Here is a 12,729-nt window from a genome sequence, read left to right on the forward strand (position 1 = left end):
AGGCTCCACAAAAAACTATCCCAGTAGTGAACCCACTTGGAGAAGGCCTTGTTGTAAAGTCACTTCAGCGACCTTTTCGGCTCATTTTAACCCCCTGTCTCTAACCCACACCAAGAATATTGATCATGCAGTAACAACCTTTGAGGGCGCAATCACATTGGCCCTGAACACCGTGGCACCTCTGTCAAGGGTCAAGATCAAGCCTGGGGTATCACCATGGTCACAGAAGCACTGAAAGCTAAAAAAAACTGTCTAGTAGGAATGCTGAGCGTAAATGGAGAAAAACTAAGACCAGTGAAGATCGTCAAAAATATAAACAGATCCATTGAGGCTACTTAGATAACATCAGACTTGCCAAAAGTTGTATCTTATTATTAGGATTAACAAAGCTGCCAATTCCAACAATGAGCTTTTCAAAATATTAAAGGAGTTTACTACTCCTCTTTCTGACCAGCCTGATAATACATCTTTGCAAGAATGGGTTGACACTCTGCCAACTTTTTTTGATGAATATATTAAATCAATTTATAGGTCCTTTTCACACCACTATATAAAAAATCCTGATAATAATCCAGTCACTAACCTTGACTCCACCTTTCCTCCTTTACTGGAGTTCACAGCGTTTTCTTGAGATGAAGTCGCAACCGCTCTGGCTAAGATTAAATCGGCTTCCCCCAGTAGACCCGCTTTCACCCCGCTTATTTCAACTATTGCTCCTTTGCTCACCGGTAAACTCACGGACTTATTCAATATGTCATTAGCATAAACAATGGTCCCCGTTAGATGGAAAGTAGCACAAGTTAAGTCAATTCTGAAAAAAAAACCTCTGCTGATCCTAAAGAACCTAGCAACTACCGTCCAATCTCTCTGCTTCCATATTTTGGAAATGTACTTGAGTCCTTGGTCAATAAGCAGCTTACCACCAATCTGGAGAGTCATGGACTCTTGGACCGATCATCAGTCTTCGTGGAGTCTTCGCTAGCGCCATGAGATCCCATTGTGATATGTGTGCTTAATAGGTTCCTCTGACTTCATTTGACTATTACGACCGGGCCAGACTACATAAGCTAGGGCGTGCACCGGACCCAATGTGCCACCGATGTAGACGGGAGGAGGGAAACTTCTATCCTACCATTTGGGGGTGTGCACATATACGGATATACTGGAAGGCTGTCATAATGGAACTTAATAAAATATTGCAGCCGGATATCCCACCAGACCCTAAATTTCGAATATTGGGAATCCCGAATGATATAGATAGATCACAACTGATATTTAGCACATTAGGACGAATGGTGGCGAAAAGGGATATTGCGAGACGGTGGGGAGATACGACAACGGCAACAAACCAAGAATGGAGAGCAGGCATGGACATGTACATGGTTGCAGAGAGGGTCACATACAAGACGATGGGGTGCCCGAAAAAATTCCACAAGGTATGGGGCAAGAGGAGGAATTAGTATGGGATGGATGTAACAGTGGATATAGACCAGATATGTTCCTTGTGAAATATAATCCACAAGGGAGTGCAAATGATATAGAGGGGAACTCTTACTGTGAATGTTGCGGACGGCAAAGTCAGACTTTGTGAAAAAGAGAAGGGGGGAAATGCATAATAATACACTTGAAGTGTTTCTGGCTAAAGATGAAGACAATTAGATGGCATCATTGGATTGATGCTCTTCTCTATTATGGCATTCTGTGGTACCATGCGACTTCAGTTGAAATTTGTTGATGTTTAAACGGAAAAAAATAATGACAATATTTTTATTTTTAAAAACAATTGAGGAAAGGTCTCAAGACCAGGCTGCTTCAATGAACAAATCACCACGCAGCATCTAGGAACTCCAGCGCCTTGAGACCCTCACCGGTGAATCTTGTGCTTTATAAATGTTTGTTTAATTGATAAAGAGGCCATTCAGTTTTGCTTTTATTGTGCATTCAGTGACAGAGGTCAATTGTGAGGCAATGTTTTGTGACAAATTGCTGCTTATTCTGTTATTTAAAATGGAGATTGGTGTTTATTTCCCCTTCGCTTACTGCAAAATGAGTGGATTTTAGCAACTAAATAATAATCATCATGTGGTACAGAGAATGTGAAAAGAGACGGCTACATTATGTCAAATGTTTTCTAACATGCATCCCACTAAAGGAGCTAAGTGTGCGCGCTGTGGCGAGATTGGTGCCACTCTCATACACCTAGCAGGGAAATGCGTGAAGGTACAGGATTATTTGGGGCAAGTAGTACCGCGCATAGCTGCTAGCCTTCTTTTTAGTAGTACTGTCCCCACCCAAGGGGTGTAAAATCCCTTACAGACTTGCCCAGTTGGCCCTATTATTGGCAAAGCGACGGGAGGCCATTGGGTGGATGGCACGAGAGTCCTACTGCTGGATCTTTGGTTCTGAGACCTATTGGAATGGAGAGTGGTAGAAGACCACCACATGAGAATGTAGCGTACATGGGAAGGGGCAGCTGATCAATAATGTGTGGACTCAATTGATGGGTATGTTGCAGGATGACAGTGATTCAAGCTCCTAGAGTAGTTCTGAACCAGGTGGTTGGTTGTGTACAGGGTTAATACTCATGACCATTTTCTGACGACCAAGCGTGTAATGTTGCTTCCTTGTCTGACCGACTTGGAGTCTTGGTTCCATACACAAACTGCTTTGATTGTTGTTGGGATGGTAGATGTTCCCGCTTGAGAAACTGTATAATGTTTGTCTCTCACTGACTTTGATTTGTAACTGTCGTGAATAGCACTGTGAACTCGCACTGTATGTTCTTTTTAATGTGCTTGAAATCGATAAAATACAGTATAAATTTTTTTTTCTAACATACAAAAACTTGAAAGATTTTTAACTGAACGTATGCGAAAATTTCGAAATATAGCAGCAACAAGTAAAGAGAACATGAGGCATATGTTGTGTTTTTCCTAACTGCAGTGTGATGCAAACAAAGATTTTTTAAAGGATCAAAAGAAATCAAGGCACTAGAGGTCTGTGATAAATATGCACAGATATCAATTTTTTGCAAGAGTAGTTTGTGTGCCATGTAGGTTTAGCAGTAACACAGCATGCCTGATGCAGATTAAAAGGTCATTTCAGTTGAAAATATGCTGACTGTTGATGGCAGTACCCTACAACCCCATGTTTTACTCAGATATGTGGGACTGTGTGCTTCAACATGCACCATTGGACAGATACTACAACTCTTCCTACTCCTGCTGACTGTACTTGGCGCATTTGCTACTCTAGTCCTTCATATAGCGCTTTGATGTTTCACAGACCCTGTGACTTGAGTGACGTAACATTGATGGCAGCACCTCTGCTCTGAAAATTGTTCCAGCCTCACTGGCCACCACGGTTCGCTAAGAGTGGGAAGATGTGCTGACATTTCCTTGGGGATGTGCTCGGGCAGCTGAAAGCATTGAAGGTGGTTTTTAGTGCAGGGGTAGCGAGAACTGCAGTGATGGTAACATTTCAATAGAATTCTTTGCCCATTGGTGGACCAATCTATGAATGGTTGTGAATATCGTAGATTTATTTTTAGAGCATTTGAGCTCAAACAACAGAACTGTAAACGGGGATTTGAGAACATCGTATTTCATATGTATTTAAAGCTATGCAAAGAACATTTAGTTTTTCTTAAGTAGGGAAGGTAGCTATGTGGCACCAAACTGACTGAGCCCAGTGTTTGCTAATCGAAAAATCCCTCTCAGTTAGTAACACTTCGCACTGTCTACCTTTTTTTTAGATATGTAAACTACATCACCTCGTGGCTGAGTATAGTAGGACCTGTTGTGGGGATAAACCTACCTGTGAGCTACGCCCTGGCTATATCCGACCATGAAAAATGTTCCGGGGAGACTTAAAGTGGTATGAATACATCAATTTATATAAAACTGTAGATTTATTAATGACTTTCATGAATACGAAAACACAAACTGAGTTTTAATATGAGATTAGCAGTAGGAGTGGCAAAGCTTTGGTATAGATAAACTCTTGTTTTATCAATATTTTGCAGATAAATGGCCTAGGGATATTAAATTAGTCTAACACTTTTATCTTTCTTGCTAAGTACGAAAAGTGATGGGTTAGAATGTTTGCATTAGCATCAGCCCCTGGTAATTACCCTCGACCTTATTCCAGTTCATTGCATTTTTGCTCACTATGCCAGTGTAAACATCTTTATGCATAATAGTGTAGGTGCACCCTTAAAAAAAAAGCAGTTTATGGCTGACAAAGCTGGAACACAAATGTGCTTACTTACGTCCAGAGGGGACATGGCCTACCACTATGAGCTGCACTGTCCGTCAAGACTTATTTGCATATGGTGGGCCCCAGTCTGTCCTGGCACGGTGAGCAAAATGTTGATGAATTGAAATGTAGCCTAGACTATTTACCATAGGCTGAGCTTAATACTAGTAAAAATAATTAATACTGTACTCTGTTGTTTAATATGATGTAGTTGCACATGTACCACATACATTTTTCTCTGAGGAAAGTCTTGCTGCCTGTACCAAGCTGCCAATGGGGAGCCTGGCATGTCTTAAAGAAACAAGGTTACCTGATAGAAGTGTAATAGTTTAGGCCTTGTGAGAGCTCATGCAAAAACAACAGGTGATGGACAGAATGCAGAACAATGTCATACATTCACCTCAGTACAGAGATCTGGGCCTAAATCCATCGTTTTTTTGCTCACCATGCCATTCCAGTTTGAACCCAGCCATATGCAAATCAGTCTTGACCCTGTGCCCCATGGGAACAGTCCAGCCCGAACTGCCAAGCTAGGTCTTCCCTGGACTGGAAACAATCATCCAAGGACCGGTTTCGGGCTATCAGCCCTCATCAGCCTGGATAGCTTGATTCCAGTGGCATGGAGAGCACGGGACTCACGTCTGAGCATACCCATCCCCACTCGGGGTGGCAAATGCAAAAACAACAGTTGATGGACAGAATGCTCCGACGTGAGTCCCGTGCTCTCCATGCCACTGGAATCAAGCTATCCTGGCTGATGACGGCTGATAGTCAGAAACCGGTCCTAGGATGCTTGATTCCGGTCCAGGGAAGACATGGCTTGGCAGTTCGGGCTGGACTGTTCCCCTGAGGCACAGGGTCAAGACTGATTTGCATATGGTCATGTCTGAACTGGGGTGGTGTGGTGAGCACAATAACGATGGATTAAACCCAGATCTGTGACTGGGGGTGAATGTTTTGCCATTGTGCAACATTCCGTCCATCAATTCTTGTTTTTGCACTTGTGAGAGCTCAGCCATAACTCCCTTAACGACTCTAGCACTTCTGACCACAACTTAGCAATCCATTTCGCTACATGGATAAAGAGGGTAGTACTGTATTCTAAATAACAAGTTTTTCCTTGATGTACTATGATTGTATTTAGATTTTTTTTTGCTTTCTTCATATCAATTTTGTGGTTATATTTTCCCTTTAGGTACATGAAGTGATCACTGTGGTTGATCATCTCTGCTGTGACCACAGCCTCGACTACAATGGACTGCTGCCAACATCAGTGCTTCCGGCGTCATGGGTCGACCTGTGTGTGCTCTAGAAACTGTTTCACTTTGAAACAAAATGTCTGTACTCTTCAGAAAGAATCATTTCTGCTGGCCGGCACACACAGACTTGCCAAGGGTCATGCATATAATGATAGACCAACGCATTCTGATAAAATCACCTTGTTCCCACTGGAAACTATCGTGCAAATGGATGTCACAGTCAACTGAACAAGTTAAATAAAATAGACCGCGAGCAGCTGGCTCTGTTTACAAAAGACAGGCGCAGACCTGTCAACTAAAAAAATATTTCACCATGTGAGGAGGGGACGGAGCCTTGACAGGGGCGAGGCCTTGTGCCGAGGACGGCCTCAGAGGCAGTGGCAGCTGGTGCACTTTGAAAGTGGTAAGGCCCAACAACTAGATCCAGCACTGTGCGTTGGGTACGCCATTCCCCGGGACAGACATTTACTTGACACACAAGCAGACATGCATACCTACACACACAGTTTCAGTCACGCACACAAATACATTCCATACATACATACGCATGCAATCCCTAGCACACAGAAAAACAAATACACTTAGACTTTAATTCAGAGAAACTTACCTGAGGCAGGCCCGCACCGTCCTATAATCCCATCTCTCTGCAGCAGCCGGAGGCAGACCCACGAGCTTCCACCCAATCGTAAGATAGAATAGGGTTGAAGATACCGAGGTAGACCTTTTTCTCTATTCTAGATTCTGACTGGGTAAGAGGGCGTATGATTGACAAGCCCTGAAGCTCCCTTACCTGACATGCGGCAACTGTGTGACGCTAGTGCAGCATGTCAGATATGTTTTGTGTACCTGTTAGGCTGGGCTGTAACAGCTCCTGTCAGACACATGCGCAAAACAGGTAGTGGAGCCCTCCTCTGCTGCCAACCTTACAGTACAGCATTTATATGCAAACAAACAATCTGTTAGATCGTTTGTTTTCATATAAAAGCTGTAATATACCAGCTTAGAGGCAGAGGGTCGACGCTCTGATTCCCCCTACAGGCAGCCGATGCTGCTCAGAGACACTTGTGTACCCTCTTCCTACCAACCTCTTTCCTCTTAAAAAAAAAAAAAAGAACTTGTTGAGGCCGTGGCTTATATCCTGAGCTGATCTCACACCTCTTAATGGACATCAACCGACCAAAGTCTCAAAAGAGGAGCTGGAAACTCACTGAGTGCAGTGGTTTCCAGCTTGTCTTTCTTTCCACCTTATATTATGGGTTGCTGAACGGGTGACCGTGCCAACGGCGTGGATATCGTGTGACACACGGTGGCAATGAGTAGAGACGCAACTCGAGCCACATTTTGGGGGGCTACAAACATTTTTGGGGGGCCTGATTCTTCCAGTGATAGTTAGAGTGGAGATGCAGGGGCTCTAAGAAGAGGTGAAAAAACAACAAAGCCTCCTTAGCAAGTAAATGGTCTTTTAAAGATCTGTGACGTACTCAGGTGCGGTTTTTTTGTGTGCCCGGGAAAACTGTCTCAGCCCCGGCTGATCCACATGATGGGGGGGAAGGAGGAGGGGGGGGCTGAAGCCCTTTGAGCCCAATGGACATTGCGCCCCTGGCAATGAGTGAGTTGCCATTCTGCATGTGAGGTATTGTGAAACATCCCTGACCTTCAGCGGCCTTCCCAGTTGTGCTGGAGACTGGGTCATTGGCCTGCTTCCTCCTTGCACAGTGATTGAGCTGACTATGCACGTGTTCTGGGTTCTTAAATTACTAGCTTCTAAGGTGCGTTTTTGTCCTGTCTCTACATTTGCACGACCCCAGTAAGGACTGCACGTAGAAGCACTGTGGTGAGCTTACAGAGCCCAGAGGCAGGTGGTGTTACGTTGGGGTAGAGGGGAAAGGGAAGTGGAGGAGAGAGGTGCACTGTAATTTAAGCATCTGCACAAAACTGCTGGAACCGGGCAGTGTTTCTCTCTACTGTAACCTTTGTGTAGCACCCTTAAGAAGGTGGAGATGTGCCAGTGCTGTCTTGTGGATGTCTAGGAGCTACGTTGAGGTCGAGGACATGTCCCTTCATTATTCTGCTCTGGGTCGTGGGCCTGAGCAGGCCTGCATGTCCTGGCCCCATGCACATTTTATCGCTACAGGCGATGGGCTTTTAGGGTTGCTGATTTTTAAGAACAATCACGCATTAAAATGCTGCACCTGCTTCTGCCCACTCCCTTAATTGCTGATTATCCTTAAAATAAAGTTCACAAACATTGAAGTAGTGTAGCCTTCAGTAGCGCAGCCTAAACGGTCATGTGTGACGGGACACCTCCAGTTCTAGCTGTGAAGCCATCAGCTCATGTAAAAAGGACAACTGCAGATCTCCCAATTCAGCATGCTGCTGGAAGAATTAAAAGCCATGACTGACTGGACATGTCACATGTGTTAGTTTTGGCAAGTGTGCAGTATCATGTAGTACATTGTTAATACTTTGTTAACGCTCTAGTCTTTCTAGAACTTGTTGCTAGAATGTCTAATGTTAGGAATGCTTTCTTTACAGTGTTCTTTGTTATCTTATGCTTCTCTATTCTTTTCTGTGGCAGTTGACTGGTTATTGCTGGAGAGAACAGTCTGTTCTTGTCTTACTCCATATCCTAATAAAGGACTTGTTTCAATACTCTGCTCTCGCCTACCAATGTGTTTACTACAACTTTTTGGCGACGATGTCCTGAACTCAGCGCATGTCTTCACTTATTTTGCGGATATTGACAAGAACGGACAAAACTAAGGCTGACATCTTATCACCACCTCTCATTGGAATATTCGTTGTGAGTATCGTTCAAGAGGTGAGGCGTATTATTGACTTTCAACTTTCCTTGTCTGCGTGAAGAAATTTAGTGCGGATGGGTACATTCGTAATCCCAGCGAAGGAATTTAGTTCATTGCTACACTATTCCTTCTGACGGACATGTTATTTAAATGGTCACACTCCCTGAACTAATTTAAGCTTGACTGTTGTGAGCTATTTTACCTGCTTTGCTTGGAAGTTTCGACGCATCTGAGTTGTACTCAATGGTGGCTTTTGCTCCAACCGTTCCGTCCTCGCTGCTCTCCTCCGTATCTTTGATGACGTCTTGGAACGTTCAAGAGAGTTGGTGGAGGTACTGGTGACGCTTCCCAGTTCTCCAATCGTCTCATGCAACGCAATTCCTTTGTAATTTGCTGACGTACAACGTTTGTTCACGTAGTTCTGGCCAATCTGTGTTCAGCTACGTCCCTACATCACAGGAGAAGTCTGGTATTATCCAATCCATGTTCGGCTGCGTACTTACGTCACAAGGGAGGCCATTCTGATCATCACAGCTTTCTTTCACGCCAAATCAGCCTCCAGCAATTTAACCACGCCGATCGGTTTCCATAGCAACAGTCTTTGGTTTTTTTGGTTTGCAGATGTTTTCTGAGGTTTCTAGAGCTCCTGCAGCCTACTCCACACAGAACAACTAACTCCGGATAACGCTACGTGTGAAGCCTGCCTCAGTGACACACACGCTACTTGTGTGTCTGACAACTACTACTTTTGGTAAGGATTACGTGTTATCAACGATACGCACATTTTTGTCTATTATCCTAAAGTGGCGCACGAAGCCTGCATCAGCGATACACACGCTGTTTGTGTGTCTCACAGCAACTTGTGATAAAGTATTTGGACTCATTGACGATACGCACGTCTTTTCGCGTATTGCACTGAAGTAGTACTGTTCTCCTATTAATCATTCAGTAGTACATCCTCCAGTAGTGACCAATATTTATCCAGAAGCTCATCTATTGTGTGACTATTTACAACCTAAAGTGTAATTGACATGTCGGTGCAGAATACTTCCCAAAACTGTTCGGTAGTATTTCCACCCAGCTTCCTTCCTAACCCGGGACAACCTGGTATATCTTGGGAGGACTGGTTTCCCATGTTCGAGAATTACCTAGACGCACTTGATGCGCAAGAGTTCTCAGCCAAGCGGAAAAAAGCACTTTTATTAAGCTCTCTAGGGAAAGAGGGGCAGCGTGTTTTCAAGTTCTTACCTCAGGTTCTACCAGCTGGGTCGCAAGCTCCTTTAGATGAATATAAGGAAGCAGTTTCACGCCTCGAGATTAGGTATTCTAAAGAAGAAAACCTAGTCATGAATAGGTATAAATTTTACACGAAAAGCCAAAAAGTTGGTGAGTCTATTGATGACTTTGTTTCAAGACTTCGGGAGCTCTCAGTCAAGTGTAAGTTTGGGAATATGACTGATGATCTTATCAGAGACCAACTTATTGTCCAGTGCAATAACAAAAAAATCCAAGAACGTTTGTGGGCAGCCAAAAATCCGAGTCTGCAAACGGCAATTGACTTAGCAAAATAGTCGAACAGTCTGAGGGCTGGATGAAGGAACTGGAGAGGAGATCAGTCAATAGTGATGTAAATGAAGTAGCTGTGCATGACTCACCAGACAGACTTCAGTGTGATGAGGATCAAAGCGATGTTGCTGTTGTCAAGAACAAAAAGTTCTTAAAAAAATTTGTTTCTGCTAAACCTCAAAACCCTCTTAGAGTTTACAATTCAAAACTGTGTAATAGGTGTGGTAGTTCTGGTCACACTTCTGACTCCAAATTTTGTTTTGCTGCTAAGCAGGAATGTCTTAAGTGTGGGAAGTTAGGACATTATGCGAGAGATTGTACGAGCAAGAGTCGTGCATCTGTAGCTTGTGTAGAGGATAACGTTAGTGTGTGTGATGCGGATGATAACATTTTAATAGTGGGGTTGGATGGTGATGGTTCTGGTGAGGAACTGAAAAGGAAAAATAGACCCAAAGCACCATTTACCATCAATGACAAACTTGTAAACTTAATGGTGGATACTGGCTCGCACTACACAATTATCCCCAATGATTTGTATGTAGACGACTGGGGCACGGGACCACTTCTTCCAAAATATATTTCACCTGGGGGTTATCAAGGGGAGCCTTTAGACATTCTAGGTTATTTTAAAGCTCATATCAAATTCTGTACCAGGGAAATTGAAGGGAAGGTATACGTCTCAGTTTCTGGTCCTGCCATTTTGGGATGGGTCCATCCGTATGACCTTAGCATCGTGGTCAATCCCCGTGCTGACCCACAAGTTATGATCGTTGAGGATTCCGAATTGCATGGTATTTTGTCTGGTGCTTCTAGGGTATTTGAAGAGAGTCTTGGTCGTCTCAAGGGATATTCACACAAAATTATTTTGAAAAAAGATTCTATTCCCATTCAGCATAAAGTTAGACGAATTCCCATTGTTGTCCGAGACGAGGTCAAGCAACTGATTGACGATATGTTGAAAATGGGTGTGATTGAGCCTGTGGAAGCGTCTCCTTGGATTTCTCCGATTGTCATCACGAAGAAATCGGACGGCAAGCTCCGCTTCTGTGTTGACCTGAGATCTCTCAATCAGTATGTAGTGGCAGATACTTTTCCCTTGCCTAACATCACAGAATTGGTTACCACTCTTAAAGGGGCTAGAGTTTTTTCTAAACTGGATCTCAGGAGTGCCTATCACCGGATTGACTTACATAAGGATTCTAAAAGCTTGACTGCCTTTATCACTCCCTGGGGTACCTTCCAAATTACTTGTCTCCCATTTGGTCTCAATTCTGCGGTTAATGTGTTTCAGAGGATGGTTTCCAGTTTATTTGAGGGTGTTGGGAATGTCGTTTACTTCCAAGACGATATTTTGAGTTATGGCCAGTCCGCAGAATAACATAACTCCACTCTTAAGATTGTTTTAGACAAATTGTCTTCCGCTGGTCTTACACTTCGCAGAGATAAGGGTTTGATTTCAGTCGATCATGTGGATTATTTAAGGTATACCATCACGCCGTTAGGCATTAAATCCAAGAGAGATTTGTGTCAAGCCATTCATTCGGCACCTCAACCCAGAGACAAAGATCAGCTACATTCCTTTATGGGACTTATCGAGTATTACTCGAAGTTTGTACGTAATTGTTCGGATAAGACTGTATGTCTGAGATCTCTACTTACGCGTGGTGTCAGCTTTAATTGGGATAGTCAGCATAAAGAGTGTTTTGATAACATAAAAAAAGAAATTTGTGGTGTCAACGTACTATCACCTTTTGATGTGAATAATAAGTCAATTGTTACAGTAGATGCCAGTGCGACTGGTCTTGCGGCTATTCTTTCACAGTTTAAGGGTGCGTCTGAATCAACTGTTGCCTTTGCGTCAAGAACTTTGACAGAAGCAGAGAAAAACTATTCGGTTATCGAACGAGAAGCGTTGGCTGCTTCTTGGGCAGTTGAGTATTTCAGAACGTACCTTTGGGGTTTGAAATTTATTATAAGAACGGATCTAAATATTAAAGTTCTTTCCCCGGGTGGCACTGGTAACGGTTCTGCTAGGCTTATGAAGTTAGCTGCTAAACTTCAAGAATTTCAATATTCTGTGGAGTATATTCAGGGCTGGAAAAATATACAAGCCAATTGTCTTTCTAGGTTGTCCTTGGACTGGCGCTCTCTTCACTCTGAGGTTCCTGTGAGCTTGGATGATATTGCAGTTTCTTCTGTTGAAGATGCTGTTTTTGTGGGGGAAGGTGCGTTTTTGGCAAAGGATTGGGAGAGGTAAATGATAGCTGATCATGCTCTTCAGGAGGTCATCAAGCTGATTAAACTGGGTTCTAGACGTGAAAGTTCTGTTTATGTCTCTGTTAGACCTTTTGTCAAAGTTTTGGATGACCTTTCAATCATCAGTGAAAATATTTTGTTGAAGGATGAGAAGTTCATACCTCCATTTGGTCTTAGAAATAAATTGTTGGCTTTAGCTCATGAGGGTCACATGGGCCAAACTCTTACACAGCGTCGCATTAAGGACCACTTTTGGTGGCCTGGTATTGATGCTCAGGTAGTGGAGTGGGTGGAGAACTGTGTCTTGTGCAGAGAAGGTGAAAAACGTTTGAGAGTGGGACCAAAATCAGTGGAAGCACATATACAAAGTCCAGGGTTGCCGTGGCACACGATTTCTCTAGATTTCATCGGTCCTATGGGTGAGTTAAATGAAAGAGACAGGTTCGCCATAGTGGTGGTAGATGTTTATTCGAAATGGTTGTTTGTACACTTTACTAATGACATCACCACTGAGAGCACAATTAGATTTTTGGGTAATCTCTTTAAAGATGAGGGTTTACCATCCGTCATTATCACTGACAATGGCA

General features: G+C 43.4%; 1 protein-coding gene across 1 annotated transcript in view; it reads left to right on the top strand.

Annotated features, from left to right (window-relative positions):
* ATG10 (autophagy related 10) overlaps window positions 1–8,173 on the top strand; it is a 760,473-nt gene extending 752,300 nt beyond the window's left edge. The window contains exons 7-8 of the mRNA XM_078677772.1: window positions 3,755–3,876; window positions 5,453–8,173. Of these exons, the coding sequence (XP_078533898.1) occupies window positions 3,755–3,872 (118 nt within the window). The 3' untranslated portion in view covers window positions 3,873–3,876; window positions 5,453–8,173. The remainder of the gene's footprint in view (window positions 1–3,754; window positions 3,877–5,452) is intronic.
* The last annotated feature ends 4,556 nt before the right edge of the window (window positions 8,174–12,729 follow it).

This window comes from Lissotriton helveticus, chromosome 2_1 (genome assembly GCF_964261635.1).
Source record: "Lissotriton helveticus chromosome 2_1, aLisHel1.1, whole genome shotgun sequence".
Lineage (NCBI taxonomy): Eukaryota > Metazoa > Chordata > Amphibia > Caudata > Salamandridae > Lissotriton > Lissotriton helveticus.